The 22,196-nt window shown below is 54.3% G+C and overlaps 8 protein-coding genes across 8 annotated transcripts; 6 read left to right on the top strand and 2 right to left on the bottom strand.

Annotated features, from left to right (window-relative positions):
• Positions 1–1,622: 1,622 nt before the first annotated feature.
• Positions 1,623–6,209, top strand: PFLUO_LOCUS6962 (Negative regulator of mitotic exit; the record flags this gene model as incomplete). Its single annotated transcript, XM_073784556.1, has 4 exons — positions 1,623–1,874; positions 1,932–2,328; positions 2,388–2,670; positions 2,723–6,209. 4 exons carry the CDS (start codon positions 1,623–1,625, stop codon positions 6,207–6,209), a joined length of 4,419 nt encoding a protein of 1,472 aa, XP_073640999.1.
• Positions 6,210–7,632: 1,423 nt separating this feature from the next.
• On the top strand, positions 7,633–8,909 carry PFLUO_LOCUS6961 (serine/threonine protein kinase; the record flags this gene model as incomplete). The annotated part of the gene is made up of 3 exons (XM_073784553.1): positions 7,633–7,644; positions 7,753–7,825; positions 7,882–8,909. The coding sequence occupies 3 exons, from the start codon at positions 7,633–7,635 to the stop codon at positions 8,907–8,909; spliced, it is 1,113 nt and encodes a 370-aa protein (XP_073640998.1).
• A 1,688-nt stretch (positions 8,910–10,597) lies between these two features.
• Positions 10,598–11,648, top strand: PFLUO_LOCUS6960 (bZIP transcription factor; the record flags this gene model as incomplete). The annotated part of the gene is made up of 3 exons (XM_073784552.1): positions 10,598–10,717; positions 10,777–11,048; positions 11,108–11,648. 3 exons carry the CDS (start codon positions 10,598–10,600, stop codon positions 11,646–11,648), a joined length of 933 nt encoding a protein of 310 aa, XP_073640997.1.
• A 477-nt stretch (positions 11,649–12,125) lies between these two features.
• PFLUO_LOCUS6959 (Proteolipid protein 2) lies at positions 12,126–13,017 on the bottom strand (the record flags this gene model as incomplete). Its single annotated transcript, XM_073784551.1, has 4 exons — positions 12,126–12,259; positions 12,322–12,677; positions 12,736–12,918; positions 12,980–13,017. The coding sequence occupies 4 exons, from the start codon at positions 13,015–13,017 to the stop codon at positions 12,126–12,128; spliced, it is 711 nt and encodes a 236-aa protein (XP_073640996.1).
• A 353-nt stretch (positions 13,018–13,370) lies between these two features.
• PFLUO_LOCUS6958 (coatomer subunit gamma) lies at positions 13,371–16,331 on the top strand (the record flags this gene model as incomplete). The annotated part of the gene is made up of 4 exons (XM_073784550.1): positions 13,371–13,446; positions 13,541–13,851; positions 13,906–16,033; positions 16,099–16,331. 4 exons carry the CDS (start codon positions 13,371–13,373, stop codon positions 16,329–16,331), a joined length of 2,748 nt encoding a protein of 915 aa, XP_073640995.1.
• Positions 16,332–16,882: 551 nt separating this feature from the next.
• Positions 16,883–18,206, bottom strand: PFLUO_LOCUS6957 (uncharacterized protein; the record flags this gene model as incomplete). Its single annotated transcript, XM_073784549.1, has 3 exons — positions 16,883–17,654; positions 17,711–18,013; positions 18,079–18,206. The coding sequence occupies 3 exons, from the start codon at positions 18,204–18,206 to the stop codon at positions 16,883–16,885; spliced, it is 1,203 nt and encodes a 400-aa protein (XP_073640994.1).
• Positions 18,207–18,397: 191 nt separating this feature from the next.
• On the top strand, positions 18,398–19,710 carry PFLUO_LOCUS6956 (uncharacterized protein; the record flags this gene model as incomplete). The annotated part of the gene is made up of 2 exons (XM_073784548.1): positions 18,398–18,789; positions 18,852–19,710. 2 exons carry the CDS (start codon positions 18,398–18,400, stop codon positions 19,708–19,710), a joined length of 1,251 nt encoding a protein of 416 aa, XP_073640993.1.
• Positions 19,711–20,078: 368 nt separating this feature from the next.
• Positions 20,079–21,793, top strand: PFLUO_LOCUS6955 (uncharacterized protein; the record flags this gene model as incomplete). Its single annotated transcript, XM_073784547.1, has 2 exons — positions 20,079–21,065; positions 21,116–21,793. The coding sequence occupies 2 exons, from the start codon at positions 20,079–20,081 to the stop codon at positions 21,791–21,793; spliced, it is 1,665 nt and encodes a 554-aa protein (XP_073640992.1).
• Between the last annotated feature and the right edge of the window lie 403 nt (positions 21,794–22,196).

Below are 22,196 nucleotides of genomic sequence, written 5' to 3'. Positions count from 1 at the left end.
GCACGATAATGAGATGAGGTGGACCGGATATATTTCTCTGGCGGAGCTGGGGGTTGTGAAAGTTCTGATGGATGAGAACTAGACAGCAAAGCTTGCTGCCGTAGTAGTCAGAGAGTGCCGCAAGAACCTGGGCAGCACGAGTAATGCGCTGTCTCTGGCGATCGAGGACGGTCTAGTGCTACGGCTCGGTCGTGCCGGACTATGGATTTTCCCCATCCCGGTGGGTTACTCAGCCCGGCAAAGGCGGTGTGACCGGGTCAAGTATGTACTTCTGGTCGCCAGTTTGGTCAAGTAGTAGTTCGTTCGTTTTCTGTGATGCAGTAGACGATTGTAGCGCTTGCAAGTGAAATCGTTCGTACCTCATTGTTGGCTAGTTAACAGTTGACGAATCATGACTTCGAGATGACCGAGATCACTGAGTCACTAGTTATGTACATAGAATGAATAACATGTAATGAGGGCATTGAGAGCGGCATGGTATTTCGAACTATAGATTAGAATCATGACGACTTTCCATACTTGTCACTAAATATGTCTTGACGAGTCCGAACAAGGAGAGGCTCACATCCATCCCTTCGCATGCCAATGGCCGCCGAGCCGAGGACCGGGTGCGCTCAGGCGTTGACGATCACCCACTGATAGGCCGTTCATCCGACCCCCCCTTTTCTTCGCTCCATCCACTGCGAGGCCTCCCCTACCTGACTATGAACTACGTCGACAGGTTCGCTGCACGTTGTGGAGAGTGGATAGGATTATTTAGGCGCGAATAATAATAATATTCTAGCCCGCCGTTGAGACTTAGTGCTCATCGTGATTTCCCATTAGGGCTACCTCTGGAAGGCCCTAGGCTTTCCATGATTGTCACAACCGGGCCTTGTTGGACATGCCATCTGAGGAGTGCCATGGATGGCCTAAATGGAGCAATGGAACAATGTAGCATGGATGGCGAATATGGCCCCCATTGTTGCTGGAGGCTGGGGTGGGAGTATACGGACACCTCTACGGAGGAGTGGGAAGCCCCAGCGAGCGACAGAGGCCCTAAAGAAAAAAATAATATCAGCGTAGAGACCAAAAGAATCCAAAGAATGAGACTACTAGCCATTCGGAACGATTCTTCATATGACCGTTGGCATCGATCACCCGTTAGTGATGCCCCTGAGCCCCAACTCAATAACTCGCTAGCATCCTCCGCCAGGGAAATTATTCACTTTTTCCCTTCATTCAACCTGGCCTTCCCACCTCTCTCCCTTCCCATTCTCCCTTCCCTCCTCTTCCTCCCCGTCTAATTCGTGCCTGGTCGCATTGAGCTTCCTTTCTCTTCCTCCCTATTTGTCTGGTTTGTTCATGCTCAGGCCCAGCGCTGGAGGCTGTACCGAGTTGGACCTCCTGACCCTGCGGGATATGGTTCCTGGTTCCCGACTCCACACTCCTAATAAAAAAAAGAACACACCCACCTTGCCCCCTGTCTCCATCCCGACCTCCGTCCCACCGACGTCGCCATTTCGCCTCGACACTTCTGCGGTCGCAGTCCCCCAACACAGCTGACTCCCAGCGGTGCCCGCGCTATCCTCCGCCGTGGGCCCATTGCGCTGTAAACGACCGATTACGACTTCCTGTTGACGATGGCCTTTTTGTTTAAATCGAAGAAGAACTTGGCAAACCAGCCGCTCCCCACGGCCACGCGAAACGTCCACACCTCCGAAGGAGCTCCGTCGACCGGGGGTTCCATGGCCAACGGTGTCAAGGGGGAGGGCTCGCTGTCCCAAACCCCAACGCCCAGCAGCAGTTTTAACAACTCGCTGAATTCGGCCTCGGCCACCAGCCCAACGAGTCCTGATGGTGCGCGGCGACAGAGAGCCGAATCGGATTCACAGGTAGGTTGTTCTTGTAGTGACTTTCACTGCGGCAGACACTGATCGATCGCATCGCAGGTTCAACGACCTCCACAATCCGCGAATGGCGCTTCCCCTTCGAGCCCCGGCTCATCCCTCTACCCGTGGTCCCAAAGACGCCTCAATTTCTCCTCGGCTCAAGCAAATCCATTCCCGCGCTATGGCGCAGCCATCAACTCGGTTGCGTCGAAGGAAGGCGACATCTACATGATGGGCGGTCTCATCGATGGATCGACGGTGAAAGGAGATCTGTGGATGATCGAGAGCAGTGGTGGCAGCCTATCTTGCTTCCAAGTTGCCACGGTTTCTGAGGGCCCAGGGCCTCGCGTCGGCCACTCGAGTTTGCTCGTCGGGAACGCTTTCATCGTGTTCGGTGGCGACACGAAAATCGACGAAAATGATAACCTGGACGATACGCTATATCTGCTGAATACCTGTACGTGGACACCACTGACATTGCCCTGGGATATAGCTGTTAACGCAGATTGCTTCTAGCCTCTCGCCAGTGGTCTCGTGCTATCCCTCCGGGACCCCGGCCCTCCGGACGATATGGCCACACATTGAGCATTTTGGGCTCTAGGCTCTATGTGTTCGGTGGACAGGTCGAAGGCTTCTTCTTCAATGACCTGGTTGCATTTGACTTGAACCAGCTACAGAACTCGACGAACAAATGGGAGTTTCTCATCCGAAATAGCCACGAAGGCGGTCCTCCCGTTGGTCAAATCCCGCCAGCTCGCACAAACCATACAATGGTGAGCTACCAGGACAAATTATTTCTGTATGCTCACCTTCTCTCTTCTCGCGTGTACAAAAGGCCTAACTGGAAATAGGTTCGGTGGAACGAACGGTGTGCAATGGTTCAATGACGTATGGGCCTTTGATCCCCGTTCTAATACCTGGTCTGAGATGGATTGCGTGGGTTTCATTCCGACGCCCAGAGAAGGTCATGCGTCTGCGTTGGTCAACGATGTGATGTACGTGTTTGGTGGTCGCACCGATGAGGGAATGGACCTGGGTGATCTGTCTGCCTTCCGTATCAGCACCCGAAGGTGGTACTCCTTCCAAAATATGGGTCCTGCGCCGTCCCCTCGCTCTGGTCACAGCATGACGGCCTTTGGCAAGCAAATCATTGTCCTTGCCGGTGAACCTAGCTCCGCCCCGAGAGATCCTGCCGAGCTCAGCATGACCTACATCCTCGACACTTCTAAAATTAGGTATCCAAATGATTCCCAGGTATCCGCTCCCGGTTCTCGGAAAGTGAGCATCGAGAAGCAAGGCCCTCTGTCTGGGCGTACCTCTCAGCAAGCCCAGAATTCTCCTTCAGGGTTGCCGCCACGCGGACCATCTCGCGAAAGTTCGAGCCCAGCCGCTATCTCTGGCAGACCTGGGGAATATGGAACGAATCCCATGGGCCCTGGGTCTCGACTCCCGCGTGCATCAATCGCACAGGCTCCGTCCGGGCCACCACCGCCTGGTCAAGCTCCCTCACCGGGACCTCGAAGCAACGGACCCCAAGGGAGCTTGAATTCCCGAAGCAAAACTCCCACGAAAACGACCGATTCTCGTGTTACCGAAAGAGCAGAGTCACCGGTCGCCAAGGATGCGCCACAGGATATATCAGCCCCTCCGTCAGCTGGTCGCCGCACCCCGACCCAGGCACAGCAGAAGATAACTGCCAAGGCAATGGAAGTGGGCGAGGCAGCTCCAATGATCAGTGCCCCCGGCCGACAGCGTTCTCTGCGCTCACAACGTGCCCGTGGCTCCGTTGACAGTAATGAAGAGTCTGTTCTTGGCCGACATGCAAGCATCGACGGTTCCGTTCGGAGTCACCGCGGTTCGAAGAATTTCGGTGAAGAACCTAACTCTCCCAGGTTGACACCTCACCAGGAAGCTTTGTTCAAGGAGCTCGAATCCACCAAGGCTCGAAATGCCTGGTACGCATCCGAGCTCGCTCTGGCGAAGAAGGCAGGCTATGTTCCAAATACCACAACCAGCCCTGCCTTGGAGGAGCGCGTTGGTGACGCTCTGAACGACGACGACCGCCCCTTGATTGAGGCTTTCCTTGCCATGAAGGCCGAGCTGGCCAAGATGCAAGCCACTGTGGACCGACAGGCGGCTATCGCCTCGAAGCGGGTTGCAGAAGTTGAGCACCAGCGCGATGCAGCAGTCAATGAGGCGGTCTATGCCCGTGCCAAGCTTGCTGCCCATGGTGGCAGTCAGCGAGGCACTCCTCAGCCCGATGGCTCCCGCGACGGAGATAGCACATCAGAACGCTCCACTGACATGGGCCGCCGCCTTGCACTGGCTTTGGCCTCTCAGTCAGAACTCAAAGGGAGACTAGATGTCCTGACCACTGAGCTTGGGCAAGAAAGACAGGCGAAGGATCTGGCAGAAGAAACAAACGAAGCCACTCGGAAACGCCTGGCCGAGCTCGAAATGCAGAGCAACACTCTGGAAGTGGAGAGTCTTCGGGCCGAGCTTCACCAATCTCAGGCTTCGGCCAGAGGGGAGGCTTTGTTGCGGGCAGAAGCCGAGGCGTCCCTCAAACAACTCCTTCTTGACAAGGAGGAGCTGTCGAAGCATGTCGAGGATTCGTCAAGCCGGCTCAAGGATTTCGGTTCGAACTTCGGCAGTTTGCGAGAAGCTGTGGCTGCTTCTGCTGCCAAGGCTGCGCTTGTCGAAAAGCAGTTGCATGAGGAGCGAGAACGCCGGGAGGGCTTGGAACGGAAGCTCCTGCAGCTACGTTCTGAACATGAGGAGCGAACCACCGAACTGGAAAACACCACTCGCCGCCTGAGGGATGCAGAGGAGCTAGCTGATATCCACGCCAAGGAGGCAGAGACGCATAAGATCGCATTTGTGTCCGGTCTGGAACGTGCATCGTCCACTGACTTGGACGGCTCGATCCGCTCGCGCGCTGATGAGCGGGTTGCTGCCTTGGAGGCTCAAATTGAACGGTCTAACGCTCTGGCCAAAGCCAACCAGGGCGCGGCCGATGCAGCCGCAGAGAAATTGCGGCGCGCAGAGGAGCGAATTGCTGGTCTTGAAACGTTCCAAGAGCAGGCTAGCCGAGAGGGTCTGCAACTTCGCAGACAACTTCAGGCTGCCATGAAAGAAAGCCAGGCTGCCTCCGCGGAGAGCCGGGACCTGAAATCTCAGCTCGAAACTCAGGTGCGCGAAGCTGGAGCCCTTACTGTTCAACATGCTGCTTTGAAGGATCTCCTCGGAGAACGTGGAATCAGTTCGGACAGCAGACGGTCCCCCCGCCTCGATTCTCCGGGCTCACGATTCGGCACTCCGGAGCAGAGTCGATTGAAGGAGCTGGAGCAGCAGCTGTCGGCTAGCATCAAGGCGCACGATGACCTGAAGGTCACTTTTGAGACCCGTGAGCAGGAAGCTGACCGGACATTCAAAGAGAAGCTTGAACAGCTTGAGAACGATTACCAGTCCGCTGTTCACTACGTCAAGGGTACCGAAAAGATGCTCAAGCGTATGAAGGATGAGCTTTCCCGGTATAAGACCCAAAATGCCAAACTCCAATCTGAGTTGGAGGGCGCCCACAAGAACCTGGAGGAGCGCTCCGCCAGTCAAGCGTCTTCGGCATCTGCCGAGTGGGAACTTGAACGCTCGAAGCTGCAGCAGTCAATCTCGGATCTCCAGCACAATACTTCGTCATCCATTACTGAATTGGAGAGTCAAATTAAGCAGTTGAAGGAGGAGCTAGCTGCCGCCGATGTGTTGAAGGAAAGGTCGCGGGCTGACCACGAACGCGTCAAGCAGCAATTGCTTGCTGCCGCCGAGCAGAGCCGCGCGGAACTGGAGCAGATCAAGCACGAAAACAGTATGCTCGAGGGCCGTGCCACGGACGCCGAGCAGAAAGTGAACATGCTCTTGGAGCAGGTTGAAACCTCTGTGACCCATTACCGCCGGCAGTCTCAGCACGGGGGTCTCAACGGCCTCTCGCGCAGCCACAGCAATGCATCCAGCATGACCGGTGGTGGCCGGGCACGAGCTGATAGCAACGTTTCGCAAGACGACACCTTCCTCCCTGATAACCGAGGCTCCATGGCACTGGACTCCCTCGCCAACGAGCTAGATGCCCTACGCAGCCACTGGGAAAGCACCAACCGCAACTACCGCCTGAGTGCCCAGCTGGATATGGACCGCACCCCGACCAAGGAGGACAGTAATGGGCCGGCGATGATGAGCGAGAACCTCACTGAATGGCGACGGAGACTGGATGAGGAGGAGCGGGCCGGCAAGCCCACCAAGGTGAACAATAATGGGGCCCAGGAGAACTCGTCAAGCGTGGCCTGAAGGAGACAGTAATCATTGTCTCCGGTTTCTACGAAGAACCATATGCTTTTTATTTGGGGGAAAAGAACTTCCACCCTCTGAGCGTTCTGCCGTCCGCGTTCATTCCTTTCCTGTCTGTTTTTTGAGACGTGATCTTTGTATGACGAAAGGTGCTTTTGTTTTTCTCTTTTCTATTATTTTCTATCTACGCCGAGGGATGGCACTGTTTCTCCCTCTGTCCGCATCTCTCCTTAACGCCTTGCGCTGTGTTTCCTCTTGTCTAATTCTCTGCTTTCCTTTGTGTCTGTCTCTTTTTATACCCCGGTTTCCCGATGTTCATTGGACTCTGGCTGTACCACTAGCAACATCTGTTTCCTGTCTACCTATAGTCCTAAATCATCATCTGCTTGCTCTATCGATCTTACACCTCAGCGGTGAATGCAGCCTCCGTAACTAAGCCTGCTCCGCACTGCTGCAGAGGCAAATACGTGATCGGAGAGGTCAGCTGGCTTCATGGCCCCCAGTATCGCAATTCGCCATCGTCATTATGATTATGTTGAAGATAGAGTATTTTGACCACCATGTACATTTTTAGATATCTCTATCTATTCGTGAAATCCGTTGTAGGCAGCGTTGCAGCCCAATCGTAGGGTATCCGTACACTCCGAGTGACTGCGTAGGTACTTGATTTTCTGCGGGGCCCCCCGCGTACCCAGCGGTACCTCACAAGTCACCCGCCGCTTCGCTAAAGCCAAAAATGCCGCTCACCGACTCTCGCCCCCCCTCTCTCACTCACTCTCCTTTCCCTCCTCCCTCTCTCTCTTTCTTTCCCAACACCCTAGCATTTTGCTCTCCCCCCAGCCCTCATCAAGGCTTTGTCCTTGATCCGTTTTTCGGTTTTCTGGGATTTTCATCCCTCGTTGCTCTCTTCGGCTCTGTCCGCTCTCCACCACCCCCTTTCCTAACCAACCTCTCCAGCGGATTCCGTCTCCTGGACTCTTTGGGTACGGTCGGCTTCCCGCCATCATCACATCACCACATTTGATCTTTCAACCAGGTTAGTCCTCGGTCCCCACACCGTCTTCCTCTTCCTATCTCGTTTCTCCTCTTTCTGTGTCCTCTGCATATTCTTGCTGCCTGCGTGGCCACTGCTCCAGCGGTCGGCTTGCTGCCTCTAACCGCCTGACCTGGTTGGGTTGCCTGCCGAGAGGCTGAGCTGAAACCTCCCTCTGCCTTTCACACTTCCCTCTACGCGCTTCCTTATTCTTTCACTTTTCTCCTTCCTTTTCACGGCCCCCCTTCGTCAGCTTTTCATCGTCCTTTTGCCCTCAAATCTCGCGTCACGCCCTACGCCCTACGCCCTACGCCCTACGTGACTGACATTTAGATCGACAGTTTCAAGGCGTGCTGCACGGCTGAGCTGTGCCACTTTCACTCGGTCAAGATGACGACCATGGTGAGTGCCCGTCGTATTGCTTTCTCCCAACTGCCCCCCTCCTGGGGTTGGCTCGCCGTCATGCAATCTCCATACCTCTGGATCACGCTGTGCTAACCTCATCTGCAGGATCTGCGTGTCGGTAACAAGTACCGCATCGGCCGCAAGATTGGAAGCGGTAGCTTTGGTGACATCTATCTCGGTAGGTGCTCTGTGGATTCAGGTTTCCCGTGGCATCCGAACTCATGCATTATCTAGGCACCAACATCATCTCCGGTGAGGAGATCGCTATCAAGCTCGAGAGCGTTAAGGCCAAACACCCCCAGCTGGAATACGAAGCCCGCGTCTACAAGTCCCTCGCTGGTGGTGTCGGTATCCCCTTCGTGCGCTGGTTCGGTACCGAATGTGACTACAATGCCATGGTGATCGACCTGCTGGGTCCCAGCTTGGAGGACCTGTTCAACTTCTGCAACCGCAAGTTTTCGCTCAAGACTGTTCTGCTCCTCGCCGACCAGCTCATCTCCCGCATCGAGTACATCCACGCCAAGTCGTTCATCCACCGTGACATCAAGCCCGACAACTTCTTGATGGGCATCGGCAAGCGTGGCAACCAGGTCAATGTGATTGACTTCGGTCTGGCGAAGAAATACCGCGACCCCAAGACCCACTTCCACATCCCCTACCGCGAGAACAAGAATCTCACTGGTACTGCTCGTTATGCCTCTATCAACACTCACCTCGGTGTCGAGCAGTCCCGTCGCGACGACATGGAGTCTCTGGGCTATGTCATGCTCTACTTCTGCCGTGGCTCTCTTCCGTGGCAGGGTCTGAAGGCTGCTACCAAGAAGCAGAAGTACGACCGCATCATGGAAAAGAAGATGACCACCCCTACTGAAGTGCTGTGCCGTGGGTTCCCCAACGAGTTCGCTATCTACCTGAACTACACCCGCTCGCTGCGCTTTGACGACAAGCCCGACTACTCTTACTTGCGCAAGATCTTCCGCGACCTCTTCGTCCGCGAGTCTTTCCAGTACGACTACGTCTTCGACTGGACCGTCTACAAGTACCAGAAGAACGCTGCCATGATTGTGGACGCCAACTCCAAGAAGGACAAGGACGCGGAGGACCAGCAACGTCGCCCGGCTGCCCCCGCCGGTGCTATCGGTGCCTCTGGTGCGGCCAAGCCCGGTGCCATCTCTGGCCAGCGTCGTAAGGTGATCGACCGCGGCACCCTTGACAACACTCCGGACACCAACCGTGCCGTGGGAGGGAGTGATAGGATGTGAGTATTTGAAACCTGGTTCCGTGTAGGGAACCCCTTCTTTCTTTCTCCTACTGCGTTTGGTGTTTTTTCGTGACGCTGGCGTGGAGGACCCTTTTGGTTCTGAATCTGACTAATCGCATAGTCTCCGGCGTTAGGCTGCGTTCTGCTTCGAAGGGTGCTGCTTTAGGTGCTTATGGACCTTCTGGTAGCCGTTCGAAGCGGGACGATGGGATTGGGGCTCAATGGTACTAATATCGTGCAAAACATGGCAGCGAGGCGCTATCTGTCTCTGCATGTTCTCACCCTTGCCAACCTAGAAACCCGGAATCCCTTGATGTTCTTCGCCTCGAAACGGAACCTGCCGCATTCAACCTCTCGGAATTCTTTTTTTCAACCCCTTGGATCTCCATTCTACAATCTCTGATACAGCCCTTTTATCCCCGTTTTTTTCGATCCTGTTTCGATTATCAACCGTTTCGGCCCGTCATTGTTTCATCGTTTGCTCGATTGCCAATTTGCGAAATATTTTTTCGACTCGAGCATACGATCCACCTTGATGGCTGTTTTGTCTCTTTCGGTTTCTTTGTACTCGTCTCTGGCGGGACATTACCGATTCTTCAGCCCCGAAACGCTTTTTTTGATACTGTGGCTATTCTTACGTCTTGATCTTTCGGCATTGCACACTCAACGAATCTTGCAAGTAACCGAAGGGTGAGACTGAAGGAGATGCAAACGGAGTCAACCTGGTCCCAGATTGTTTCCTCTTTGACCGTTGATCGCTTGCACTGGAGATCCTTGAACGCATGATCGGATGCGATGCCTATCCTTTACCCCCCTTTGTTTTCACTGCCCATGAATTTGCTCCCTTTCCCCTTTTATATTTGTGTCCCAGTTTCTCATTTTTGCATTTCGACGCCGTGGGGACGAGGGGAGACCGACGATGTGGTCGACTGATGGAGTGGTGCTTTCGGGGATGGCTTTCTTTACGGATTTCACGCAGACTTTGTTGTTTCTTGCCTCGACTCCTTGCAAGAACAATTCATACACATGGGTCTACCGTGAATCTGGTTTGAGGGGATGCCGGTCTTCGTTGAGGTGGTTGGCGACGGAATATGGTTAGGGTCGCTTCCGGGGTGGTTTTGCGTCGATCTGCGCCTTGCTTTTTACTATTTTCTGTTCCCCCTTGAAATTGCCCGTTTTTATTCTCATCGATCGTAAGCCCTGCTCGAACCTGGCCAACCTACTATGGAGGGTAGCCTGTCTAATTCCAACCCGACCCGACCTTGGTTGGAGCCCGGCTCTTACTTTCGTGGTCTGCTTTTTCAACATCTAATATCACTGAGTTGTCTGCCGCACTTTGGTTCAATAGCATTCGTAAGCATAGGGTCTCGAACCGCGCGGAACCACGGTGAGATCATCCATTTCGAGGGCCGCCCGTTCTGGCCGGCCATGCACGGGCTAGACTTCTGGTGTAGTCACTCGATTGATTCTCTCGAGTTTGTCATTTGTTAGTATGTGTTCGTAATTCGAGCCGAGCGGGAAAGTACCGAGTACCTGCGACGATAGCCGGTGCCCCGACCCAGAAGAAGTACCCTGTACATGGCAGATGATCCGTCCCCGATCCCCCACGAGCTCCAGTACTCTTCCCCCGCCGCACTCTGGCACACCTCTGAACTTCCCAACCCTCGATCTCTTCACATTGATTGCCCGATGGATTATTCATACTACACTGGCCCTCGACCCCAGCCCTTCTCGCTCTATGGGTTGCCCACCCCCGACCAACAGCCCCAGACGCAGACCGACGAAGCCTTCGCGGACTCTTTTTCCCTGGTGCGTCCCCGGGAGAATCCCCCCTGAGAGTGATCAACAGAATCTGATGATATACCCAGAATAATAACTACAACCAGAATTTCGCCTCCTTCGACCCTTCTCTCCGTCTTGACGCCTCGTCTTCATCCTTTGCCCCGCCACCGGGGCACTCGCCGCCAGACTCGTTTACCAAGCAGTCTGTGTCGAGCAATGAGGTAACTAGTACCCAGCAGGCGGGTTCGGCCTCGCTTGACGGCGATGAGAATTCGATGGCAGTGGGGAGGAGTAGCAGCGAGGAGAAGGAGTCGACGATCCCCGCGCAGAACAAGCGCAAGGCCCAGAACCGAGCAGCGTATGTGTGATAGCATTGCCTAACAATAAACTCCCACACGGACTAACACGCCACACCAGCCAACGAGCTTTCCGCGAACGAAAAGAACGACATGTCCGCGACCTCGAAGAAAAAGTTACAGCCCTCGAACAACAATTCAGCACCCTCCAAGCAGCCAACGAGCGCCTGAAGCGCGAGCTCGCCAAGTACGCTACGGAGAACGAGATCCTGCGCGCAACATCGCAGCAGTCCCATGCTGCAGCCGGTAACAGCAGCGCGCACGACCAGCCTCCCCCAGAGCCGACGGTGACAGGGCCGATGCAATATTCCCCCACGGACTTTTACTCCAGTCTCATGCCGGACGGGGCGGGTACGCCGCCGCCACTGCATCGTGTCATTGTTTGTCCGGTTACAGGGGAGAAATTGCTTGATGCGGGCGCAACGTGGGATCTGATTCAGAGTCATAGGCTGTTTAAGCTGGGGAGGGTGGATATTGGTGATGTTACAGAACGGTTGAAGGGGATGGCGGTGTGTGATGGGCAGGGTCCTGCTTTTAAGGAGGGTCAGGTCCGTCAAGTTATTGAGGAGAGTGTGGCGGCGGGAATGGATGAACTGATTTAATGGGAGTCGGTTCGCTTTCTGCACCGTCAAGCCTCGCATTCGGTTGGTGTGGTTTTCACGATTATTTTATGACTATCTTTGGAGTATTTTGGCGCTGGGACATGGATGATGGACGGATGGGTAGGATAGCGATGAATTATAGTTACTACTATCGGTTAAGTTTAAAAATTGCCTTACTGTCTATTGTATGTATATTTATGTATACCTCTACATCTATCACGCATTATTTGAAGGTATTCAACGTCTCAGCTCTTGCATTGTACAAAGTGTTCATTCGGTTTTCTCCCATTTTCTGGCTGGATCAACCGCCCGATGAAATAAAAGGCCAGTCAGTCAACCCATATGCCCAAAGACCAGCGACCCGTCGTTGATCTCACTGGGCATGGCCGACTCGGTGATCTGATTTTCTGATAATGTACATCCGCGCTCATAGATTTCGTGCAAACGCAGTCCAATCCAAACAAAAAAAAAAGAGACTCAATCCCAGTCATCATCATAGTCCTCAATGTTGAGGTCATCATCGCCCGCCTTGTCGTCCTCGTCAGAACGTTTCTTCAGACGGACATCACTTTCTTTCACGGCGCCAAGATCGACGAGCAGGCGCTCGATATCTATTGTCTCCGGCATTAGCGCTGAACCCCGCAACAAAACAAAAAAAAAAAAAAAAACATACCTTCAATCTTCGTGCGTGGACCCTTCAGCTCACGCAAGGTAACAAGCTGCCTCCGAATCTCCGTGTCCTTATAAACCAGGATTGTCGGCGTGTTCCGCTCCGGATATCCCTCAATGCACATGTCCGCGCGGATCTCACAGAACTTGACATCTCCAAATTTGACCGCCAGTTGCCGCCACAGCTCGGTTAGGACCTGCGACTCGGTATTCCCGCCCTGCGAGGTGAGGTTCACCAGCACAAAGGCCTCCTTCGAGGCCTCCGTCACCTCTCGCGCATAGTCGACTTTCTGGAGCGGGTAGACCTGGTTAAAGAGGCTGGTTTGCTGGAGGGTTGAGAGTTCGGCCAGGCGTTTTTGACTATTTGGTTAGCTTGGGAAGAAGGTGAAGCTTGGGGAGTATAATATAATATATTTACCGGTATTGCTGCAGGAATGCTTCGTCCTCTTCATCTTCGAGAGCATCCAGTTCGTCGAGATCTTTATCTTCCAGGCGGTTCTCATGTGCTCTGTGCTCGGCTTCAATCAGGGCTTCTTGGATGAGAGGCTCCGGGTCCTTGGGTTTCTCGGGGATGATGCCATGTTGGCGGAGGATGTCGTTCCTGCAAAGTTCCCCGGTGGTTAAAACACTGATTTTCGAAGAGAATCAAAACAGGCCCATACCACTCCGTGTCTTCGTTCTCATTGACCTCGACTTGCATGCTGGGCAGTTCGTTGTGGAAGAAGTCGAGTGTCCCCGTGCAGCTCCAGGCCACCTCCACCTGTTTGCACTGTTTGGCTCGGACTGCAAACACACGGAAGGCCACTTAATCACTCTTACCATAAACAACGCTCGGAGGTTGTGGTCCACCCAACACGCTCTCCCTCAATTATCACTGAATATTCCTCCGTGGGCAACGATGCACCTGCTGTAGTTGCCTGCTCCGCCCAAATCCCTTGACCGAACTGCACTTGACCCGCAATCAATTGCCCTCGACCTTCCCTTAACCCTTCCCCCCTCCCAAGCGACTGAGAAGGACACTCTGCGGGCGCAATCCCAGCAGCTGTGGGCACCATGAGCTACATGAAGAAAGATGAGGATGCCGATCAGGTCATGATCAAGCTTGATCGCACCTCCGTGTTCCAAGATGGTATTCCCGCCCAATCGAGTTCCCCCCTGGCGCCCGCACCCTCGTGCGCGGCACACAATTCACCCACTTCGTACTGACCGATGCACTCGTCTAGCTCGCCTGTTCAATTCCTCGCCCATCTCGCCGCGAACATGCCGCACCCTCCTGACAAAGATCGCCGTCCTCCTCTTTACGGGGGAGCAGTTCCCCACAAATGAAGCCACCACCCTCTTCTTCGGCATCTCCAAGCTATTCCAGAATAAGGACCCGTCCCTACGCCAGATGGTCTATCTGATCCTGAAAGAACTAGCTGGCACGGCGGAGGACGTGATTATGTCGACGAGTATCATCATGAAGGACACTGCGGTAGGAAGTGATGTGTTGTACCGGGCCAATGCTATCAGGGCGCTGTGCCGTATCATCGATGTAGGTTTTGTGTGACTGGCATGGCAATGAGGATGCTGACAATGTTGTGTGAAGGGTTCGACTGTGCAGGGTATCGAGCGACTCATCAAGACCGCCATTGTTGACAAGACCCCATCTGTCTCGTCCGCGGCCTTGGTTTCTTCCTATCACCTCCTTCCAATTGCGCGCGACGTCGTTCGGAGATGGCAAAGCGAAACCCAGGAGGCGGCTTCGTCCTCGAAGCAAGGTCACGGCTTCCTAGGCTTCGCAGGCAGCGCCCATTCCCACGCCATCTCGCAGTCGAATTTCATGACCCAATACCATGCGATCGGTCTTTTGTATCAGATGCGCGCGCATGACCGCATGGCGCTGGTCAAGATGGTCCAGCAGTACGGTGCTGCGGGTGTGGTCAAGAGCCCGGCGGCTTTGGTCCTCCTGGTCCGTCTCGCGGCCAAATTGGCGGAGGAAGACCCTAGTCTGCGGAAACCCATGATGCAGATGCTGGATGGCTGGCTCCGTCACAAGCACGAGATGGTCAACTTCGAGGCAGCCAAGGCCATCTGCGACATGCGCGATGTCACCGATGCCGAGGCCTCGCAGGCCGTCCACGTCCTGCAATTGTTCCTGTCCTCGCCGCGGTCGATCACGAAATTCGCCGCCATTCGCATCCTTCACAACTTTGCCACGTTCAAGCCGAACGTCGTCAATGTCTGCAACCCCGATATCGAGACGCTCATCTCCAACTCCAACCGCTCCATTGCCACCTTTGCCATCACCACGCTGCTCAAGACCGGCAACGAAGCTAGCGTCGACCGTCTGATGAAGCAGATCTCGGGCTTCATGGCCGACATCACCGACGAGTTTAAGATTACCATCGTTGAGGCCATCCGTACGCTCTGCTTGAAGTTCCCGAGCAAGCAGGCCGGTATGCTCACGTTCCTGAGTGGTATTCTGCGGGATGAGGGTGGCTACGAGTTCAAGCGCACCGTCGTGGAGAGCATGTTCGACCTCATCAAGTTCGTGCCCGATAGCAAGGAAGAAGCTCTCGCCCACCTGTGCGAGTTTATCGAGGACTGCGAGTTCACCAAGCTCTCTGTCCGAACCCTGCACCTTCTGGGTGTCGAGGGTCCCAAAACAACGCACCCCACCAAGTATATCCGCTATATCTACAACCGTGTCGTTTTGGAGAATGCTATTGTCCGCGCCGCGGCTGTCACTGCTCTGGCCAAGTTTGGTGTTGGACAGAAAGACCCCGAGGTCAAGTCGAGTGTCCAAGTGCTTCTCACCCGGTGTCTTGATGACACGGACGATGAGGTGCGGGATCGTGCTGCGCTTAACCTGCGGTTGATGGGCGAAGAGGATGAGATGGCCGGGGCATTCATCAAGAACGACTCGATGTACTCTCTGTCCACTTTCGAGCACCAGCTCGTCATGTACGTGACCTCGACCGACAAGCAGACTTTTGCTGCTGCCTTCGACGTCTCTACCATCCCCGTTGTCACCCAAGAGCAGGCTCTGGCCGAAGAGCGGACCAAGAAGCTCACCACCGCCACTCCCACCCTCAAGGCTCCGTCAACCGGTCCCCCCAAGAAAGCGGGTGGCGTGGCCGAAGCAACCACGGCTGCTGCTACCCAGAAGTACGCCGACCAACTCATGCAATACCCCGAGTTCAAAGCGTATGGCAACCTCCTCAAGTCTTCCATTCCTGCCGAGCTGTCCGAAAGCGAAACGGAGTATGTCGTCACTTGCATCAAGCATATCTTCAAGGAGCATATCGTCTTGCAGTATGATATCAAGAACACCCTGCCGGATACTGTCCTCGAGAACGCCACTATAGAGGCTACGCCTGCAGAGGAAGATGTGCTGGAGGATGATCTGATCGTGCCGGCGCCGAAGCTCGCCCCCAACGAGCCGGGCGTTGTCTACGTAACATTCAAGAAGCTGGGCGGCGAGCACAGCGTCCCAGTCACCTCCTTCACCAACAATCTCAAGTTCACCAGCAAAGAGATCGACCCGAACACCGGCGAGCCCGAGGAGACTGGCTACGAGGACGAATATCAGGTGGAAGACCTCGAGTTGACTGGCAGCGACTATGTCATCCCGACATTCGCAGGCAGCTTCGACCACGTCTGGGAACAGACCGGTGCCAACGGCGAGGAGGAGAGCGAGACTTTGCAGCTCAGCAACATGAAGAGCATCACAGGTATGTCCTTTTGTTTCTTTCTCATTCTCATTTATAGATTATCGCATACTAATTCCCAACTCCAGACGCCACCGAACAGTTGATCTCAGCGCTATCCCTGCAACCGCTCGAGGGCACCGACGTCGCCCTGAGCGCCAGCACACATACCCTCAAGCTCTTCGGCAAGACCGTCTCCGGCGGCCGCGTGGCCGGCCTCGTCAAGATGGCCTTCTCCAGCAAGACCGGTGTCACGACCAAGATCACCGTGCGCGCAGAAGAGGAGGGCGTGGCCGCTGCCGTGATTGCTTCGTTGTCCTAGAAAATAAGTTCGTTCCTTGGTGTTCTGTTTGTTTCATTTTACCTACATTGGGCTGTTATTTCCCCCTTTTTCCCCGTGTCTGTGTTTTCTGCCCGAGTTTTCTTTTCCATAGCAAATTGTAGTAGACTTGAGCAAAAGATTTGGTCTTTTTCTGTCTGTCTGTGTCTGCCTCTGTGGGGTGTGGATGTGTCTGTTCTTAAGCATGCTTGAACCTTTCTTTGGCCTAGGTGACTGACTGACCTGACTTGTGGTTGGGCTCTTTGTTTATTTGTAATGAGTGCTATGAGAGAATACTGGCAAAAAAAATGGACATGTTGTGCTAAGCGAGTTTTCTTTGGCGGTACTTTTCTCTAGTCTGATCTGATACAACTTCTAAAGACCCTAGAAATATGCAGTATGGGCTGTGAGGACGCAAAGGATAATATAAGAAGCGCTGCAAACCTGACCGGCGGATGCTATGCGTAACACGATAAACGCATACCCATCGAACTAGCGCCATGGATGCCGAGTTTCATGGAATCTAGTCCCCCAGAAAACTAGACCTGCGCAGGTCAAGTCCATTTGGAAGATTTGAGCGCCCACTCTACCGCCGCTTGTACATTATCCGTGATGGTCTTTGGCGTCCAGGCGGGCTCGCCGCCCGTATAAACACCCGTCCGCACGAGAATCGAGTGCCAGCTACTGCCGATATCGCTGCGATAAGAGTTGGCGCCCCGGATATCTGACTCCGGATTATCGCCAATCATGTACACCTTCTGCAGCGGCGGAAGACTCGCGTCGTTTCCAAAGGCGGCCGCCCGATTCCGAAGCAGTTGCCGCTCCGCGAACTCATATGTTCCCTGGAAGGGCTTGCCGATGACGGTCTTCTTCAGCTCGATGCCTTTGCTGGGTCCGCCTGTCGTCGCGGCCCAGACGCCCTCCAGGGCCTCGCGGAATCCACCCTGCCCGAGTCGTGGCAGCGGGTATGCGGCTGCCCACCACAGATCCGGGTTCGAGAAGTATAGAGGCGGTTGGCCGTCTTGTTGGTAGCCGTGATTGGGGAGATCGGTTCTGCCGTTCGTCCCTGATAGCGTACCCATCACTCCCTGGGAGGACATTAAGACGTCCATGATGACCTGCGTGTCCAGAGCCCAGTCGCGTGGGTCGTTGAACACGAACACGGCGTCGAATTTGAGGCCTTTGGTCGGGTTTGTCGGGTCGATTGGCTTCGGTAGAGGCCGGGAAAATGTGTTATAGTAATCCTGGAAGTTCTTCGAGAACGGCCAGACGGATGGATAGGCAGTGAAAATATCTCCCGGTGTCACCACATTTTTGAAGCCATATCTAGAGATTTTTGTCAGCAACAAGCCGAGACAGCAGCAAGGAAAGCCTCTACATACTGTTCCGCTACACGCCGGCAGTTGTCGCCATCACCCCCTACCACCAGCACGCATTTATTCTCCAGCGAGCTCGCCTCGTCAACACCCTTGACCAGCTCCGCAAAAGGCGAATGGCTCTGGACAATCACGGATGGATCCAATGGGACTTGCAGCTTGTCACTGATCTCAGCCACGCGCTCTGTTTCGTGTTTCCCGCCGCCATTGGTGAGTAGGATGAAGGGGATGCCCTGTTTCTTCAGGAGTGCCAACGAGTCCGCGGCGCCGGGGATGGGTTTGGAGGATCGGAGAAGGACACCATCGATGCTGCATCATAGTGTTAGATTGGAGAGGACAGGTATTAGTTGTTTGCATACATATGTGCTACTCACTCGAACGCAAAGGCGAAGTTCGGGATGCGCGAACTGGCTGTTTGGATAGCGCGGCGACCGATGGGGACGCGGTAATGGGATGATGCGCGCTGCAGCAGGCTGAGAGACTGCCACACTGGTTGTCTCATTGCGCCAGGCTGGGTGGTGGTATGTGAAACAGTGAATGAGTGAAATGGCGAAGAGACAAAGAGGGGAAGGGGCAAGGTCTGAAATGATATCACTCGGGCCTTATCGCCGCAGCTTTATCTTTTTGCCGTCTTCACCCACTCACTCACCACAACCACCATATCTCCCGCCCGGGCTATGGCCGGCGCTCGCCATGTCTGCGTCGGTCTATCTCCCAGCGGAAGTCGTCGTCAACATTGTTGAATTTGTCTTCGGCGAGGATACGACATTCCTGCCGGACCAGAAGGAGAAACAACGGGACCTACGTAGCTGCTGCTTGGTGTCACGCCAGTGGTACTCGGCTTCTATCGGCTTCCTTTATCATCGGCCATGTTTCTTGAAGGGAAACAGCTTTGTCCAGTTTACAAACACTGTCTGCCCGCCTGTGGGAACTAGGAGAAAGCGAAATGTTGACCTGGGGTCGCTGGTGCACTGCTTGGACCTGGGTGGCTTAGTCCATCACAGTTCCAACAGTCTGACGGCACGGCTGTTAGGTCGAGTCAAGAAGAATCTGGAGTATTTTGTAGCTCCAAGAGTCTCCTTTGCGTAAGTTTCATTTCTAGACGGAACAACTTGTTCACATATCCCTGACTGGCTTGAAATATTAGGGTGAATAGCCTTCCGGCATTGGCCAAGTGCCACAAACTCCGCTATCTCGACCTCTGCCAGATCCATGGAGAGATCGAGTTCATGACTATGAAAAAGGCCATCAGCCACCTTCATGAGCTGGACACATTATTTCTACCACCATTACCATTCTGCCCTAGCGTCGATGAAGACGCGGCTGGGATTTGGCCGTCTTCCCTGAAATGTCTATGGCTCACCGGTGTCGTCCAACTAGCTTCGATGCCTTCATTCGTCTTCCCTCCAGCGCTCGAAAGCCTTGTTTTACAGCATTGCCGGAATCTTAGGCTGTCAGTCTTTGAGAGAATCCTGAATAGGCCACAGCTTGAGTCGCTTTTGTCGCTTTCCCTATTTGATGTCAGCTTCTACGAGCGTGAGGACGGCGACAGCTCTGCCATCTACTATCTTCCAAACCTTGTTTACCTTGGGATTTCATGGGACTTCCTCGAGCGCCTCCTGATTCTTCCGTCACTGCCACTTTCATTTTTCGGTCCCTTGTCTACCTTGCCTATCAAAGTCCTTGAGATCAGAGGTGACTTTTACGAAGAGGAAGAAACTTTCGACCCAGAAAAGCTGATTAAAGCGCTGACATCGAACCTTTCCAGCCTTCGCGCCTTGCGTCTGCAACAACGGCCTGCCTTTCTGGACTCCTCACACGCAGAAGAGATTGAGCATCTCCTTTGGAGACACATCCTTGCTCTTCCGCAAGAACGGCTGGACGACGAGGACCTCTATCACGAGGATATGGGGATTGTGATTTCAGATATGGCGTATGAAGAAGCACGGAAACTTCCGGATGTTGAGAGAACCATTCGTTTTCCAGCCTATCGCTACATGGAGTAGTGATGGCATTCAAATAAGCAATTCTGGTCAAGGCGATGGGTCAAAGCACCGGGGGCTTTTTTTTCTCTATTCATGATAAACTTGTATTAGATTATTGTATATAGGATCGGATAGCAATCATATTTGCCCTACTTCATTTTTATTTTCTCAGCGTATACTGTTGTAATGCCTCAGGTGTCTGTCCACGTGATGCCCCTCTAGGGTTCCATTAGGGCAAGCTTTCGGCGGGGTGATCCTTGTCCCGTTCGTGACTCAAGCTGCAACGACTCATTGTGCCGTATTGTCTTGTTCCAGAGTACTCTGAGGTGAGTCCGATTGACAGTTACCCCTTCCTTGATCCTCTTCCTAATTATCCTCACCACAGCACCATGGCGGACTCCGAATTGCCCCACCGTCCCAAGCCCGAAGAGACCAAAGAAGCTCCCGCGGAGGGCGGTGATTCCAAGAACGCCAGCAAGAATGCGCTGAAGAAGGCGGCCAAGGACAAAGCTAAAGCAGAGAAGGCGGCCGCACGCGCAGCCCAGGAAAAGGCTCAGGCCGCGGCCCAGGATGCCAATGACACGGCCAAGCACCTCTATGGCCCGATCCCTCCGACGGAGGATGTTCTGCCCTCGATCCGGTTCGCTGATCTGACCGATGACCACTATGAGAAGGAGGTCACCGTGGTGGCACGTGTGGACAATGCGCGCGTGCAGAGCGCCAAGCTGGCCTTCTTGATGCTGCGCCAGCAGGGCCAGAAGGTGCAGGCCGTGATTGCGGCTGCAGAGCCCATCTCAAGACAGATGATCAAGTACACTGGTGGTTTGAATGTCAACTCCATTATCCAGGTCACCGGTATTGTGAAGAAGCCCGAGATCCCCATCTCGTCCGCCTCGTTGAGCCACCTCGAGATCCACATCCGCAAGGTCTACATGATCTCCGAGGCGCAGCAAATGCTGCCCATGCAGGTCAAGGATGCTGAGCGCCCACCACCAGAGGGGTCCGAAGAAGGCCAGGTCGACGCTGAGGGTGCGCCCATCGTCACCCTCAAGACCCGTCTCGATAACCGGGTGCTCGACCTGCAGACTGAGACCAGCCAGGCTATCACCTGGATCTCGAGCGGAGTGTCGGAGCTGTTTGCCGAGTACATGATCAAGAGCGGCTCGCGGTGGATCTTCACACCGAAGATGGTGGGTGCCGCTACGGAGGGTGGCAGTAATGTCTTTGAGATCAAGTACTTCAAGCGCAATGCCTTCCTGGCGCAGAGTCCTCAGTTGTACAAGCAGATGTGTATTGCCGGTGACATGGATAACGTGTTTGAGATTGCACCGGTGTTCCGTGCAGAGGATAGCAACACCCACCGTCACTTGACTGAGGTATGGCAATTCACCCAATTCTCGCGAAATGCACTAACCCAGCCCCACAGTTCTCCGGTCTCGATTTCGAAAAGACTTTCCGCCACCACTACCACGAAGTGCTGGAGTTCGCCGAGGACCTCCTGGTGTTCATTCTCTCCCAGCTGAAGGAGCGGTACGCGGATAAGATTGCGATCATCCAAAAGTCGTACCCCAAGGCCGGCGACTTCAAATTGCCCAAGGACGGCAAGGCGCTGCGACTGAACTACATGGACGGCGTGGCCTTGCTGAAGGAGGCGGGTGTGGACATGTCGGAACAGGAGCGGTTCGAGAACGACTTCAGCACGGCGATGGAGAAGCAGCTGGGTCTTATCATCCGCGAAAAGTACGACACGGACTTCTACGTGCTGGACAAGTTCCCCATGGCCGTGCGGCCCTTTTACACCAAGGCTGACCCGCAAGACCCGCGCCTTTCCAACTCGTACGACTTCTTCATGCGCGGCGAGGAGATCATGTCGGGTGCGCAGCGTATCCACGACATCAAGGAGCTGGAGGAGTCGATGCGCGCCAAGGGCCTCGACCCGCAACACGAGGGCTTCGACGACTACCTCAACGCTTTCCGCCAGGGCTGCTCGCCGCACGCCGGTGGTGGTCTGGGCCTGAACCGGATCGTCATGTTTTTCCTGGGTCTGCCCAATGTTCGCCTGGCCACGCTCTTCCCTCGCGACCCGCAGCGTCTGCGGCCGTAAATTGTTAGATACGAATGTTCTTTGCCTCTTTGAAAATAAAATAAAAAGCATTTCAAAAGTATTGCTGTTCCAGCCAGTCGTACCCTTTAGCCTAGCATTAGAAGCACATCTATACTGACTGTTACTATGCTTACCGGATTCTCTGCTAGGACTTGCTCGGTGGATTACGACAAAGTTCTAATGGGGCCTAGAGTTTTCCCTGGCCCTTGATAACGGAGATGGACAAGAAGGGGTCTACGAACCCACAACACTCGAAGTTCTCCACCCTGTGGTTCTTGTATATCTCGCATGCAAAGGTTTTGCAGGAGATGAAGATGTTCTCCTCTTTACTAAATGAGCCTAAACTAACCAATATTGTGGCCGAATGAAGCGAGGGGTGCTGCTAGTCAAGTAACCTTATTCC

The sequence above is a fragment of the Penicillium psychrofluorescens genome, assembly GCF_964197705.1.
Source record: "Penicillium psychrofluorescens genome assembly, chromosome: 4".
Classification (NCBI taxonomy): Eukaryota; Fungi; Ascomycota; class Eurotiomycetes; order Eurotiales; family Aspergillaceae; genus Penicillium; species Penicillium psychrofluorescens.
Note: the sequence above shows the minus strand (reverse complement) of the source record. Positions and strands in the feature narration are given on the sequence as shown.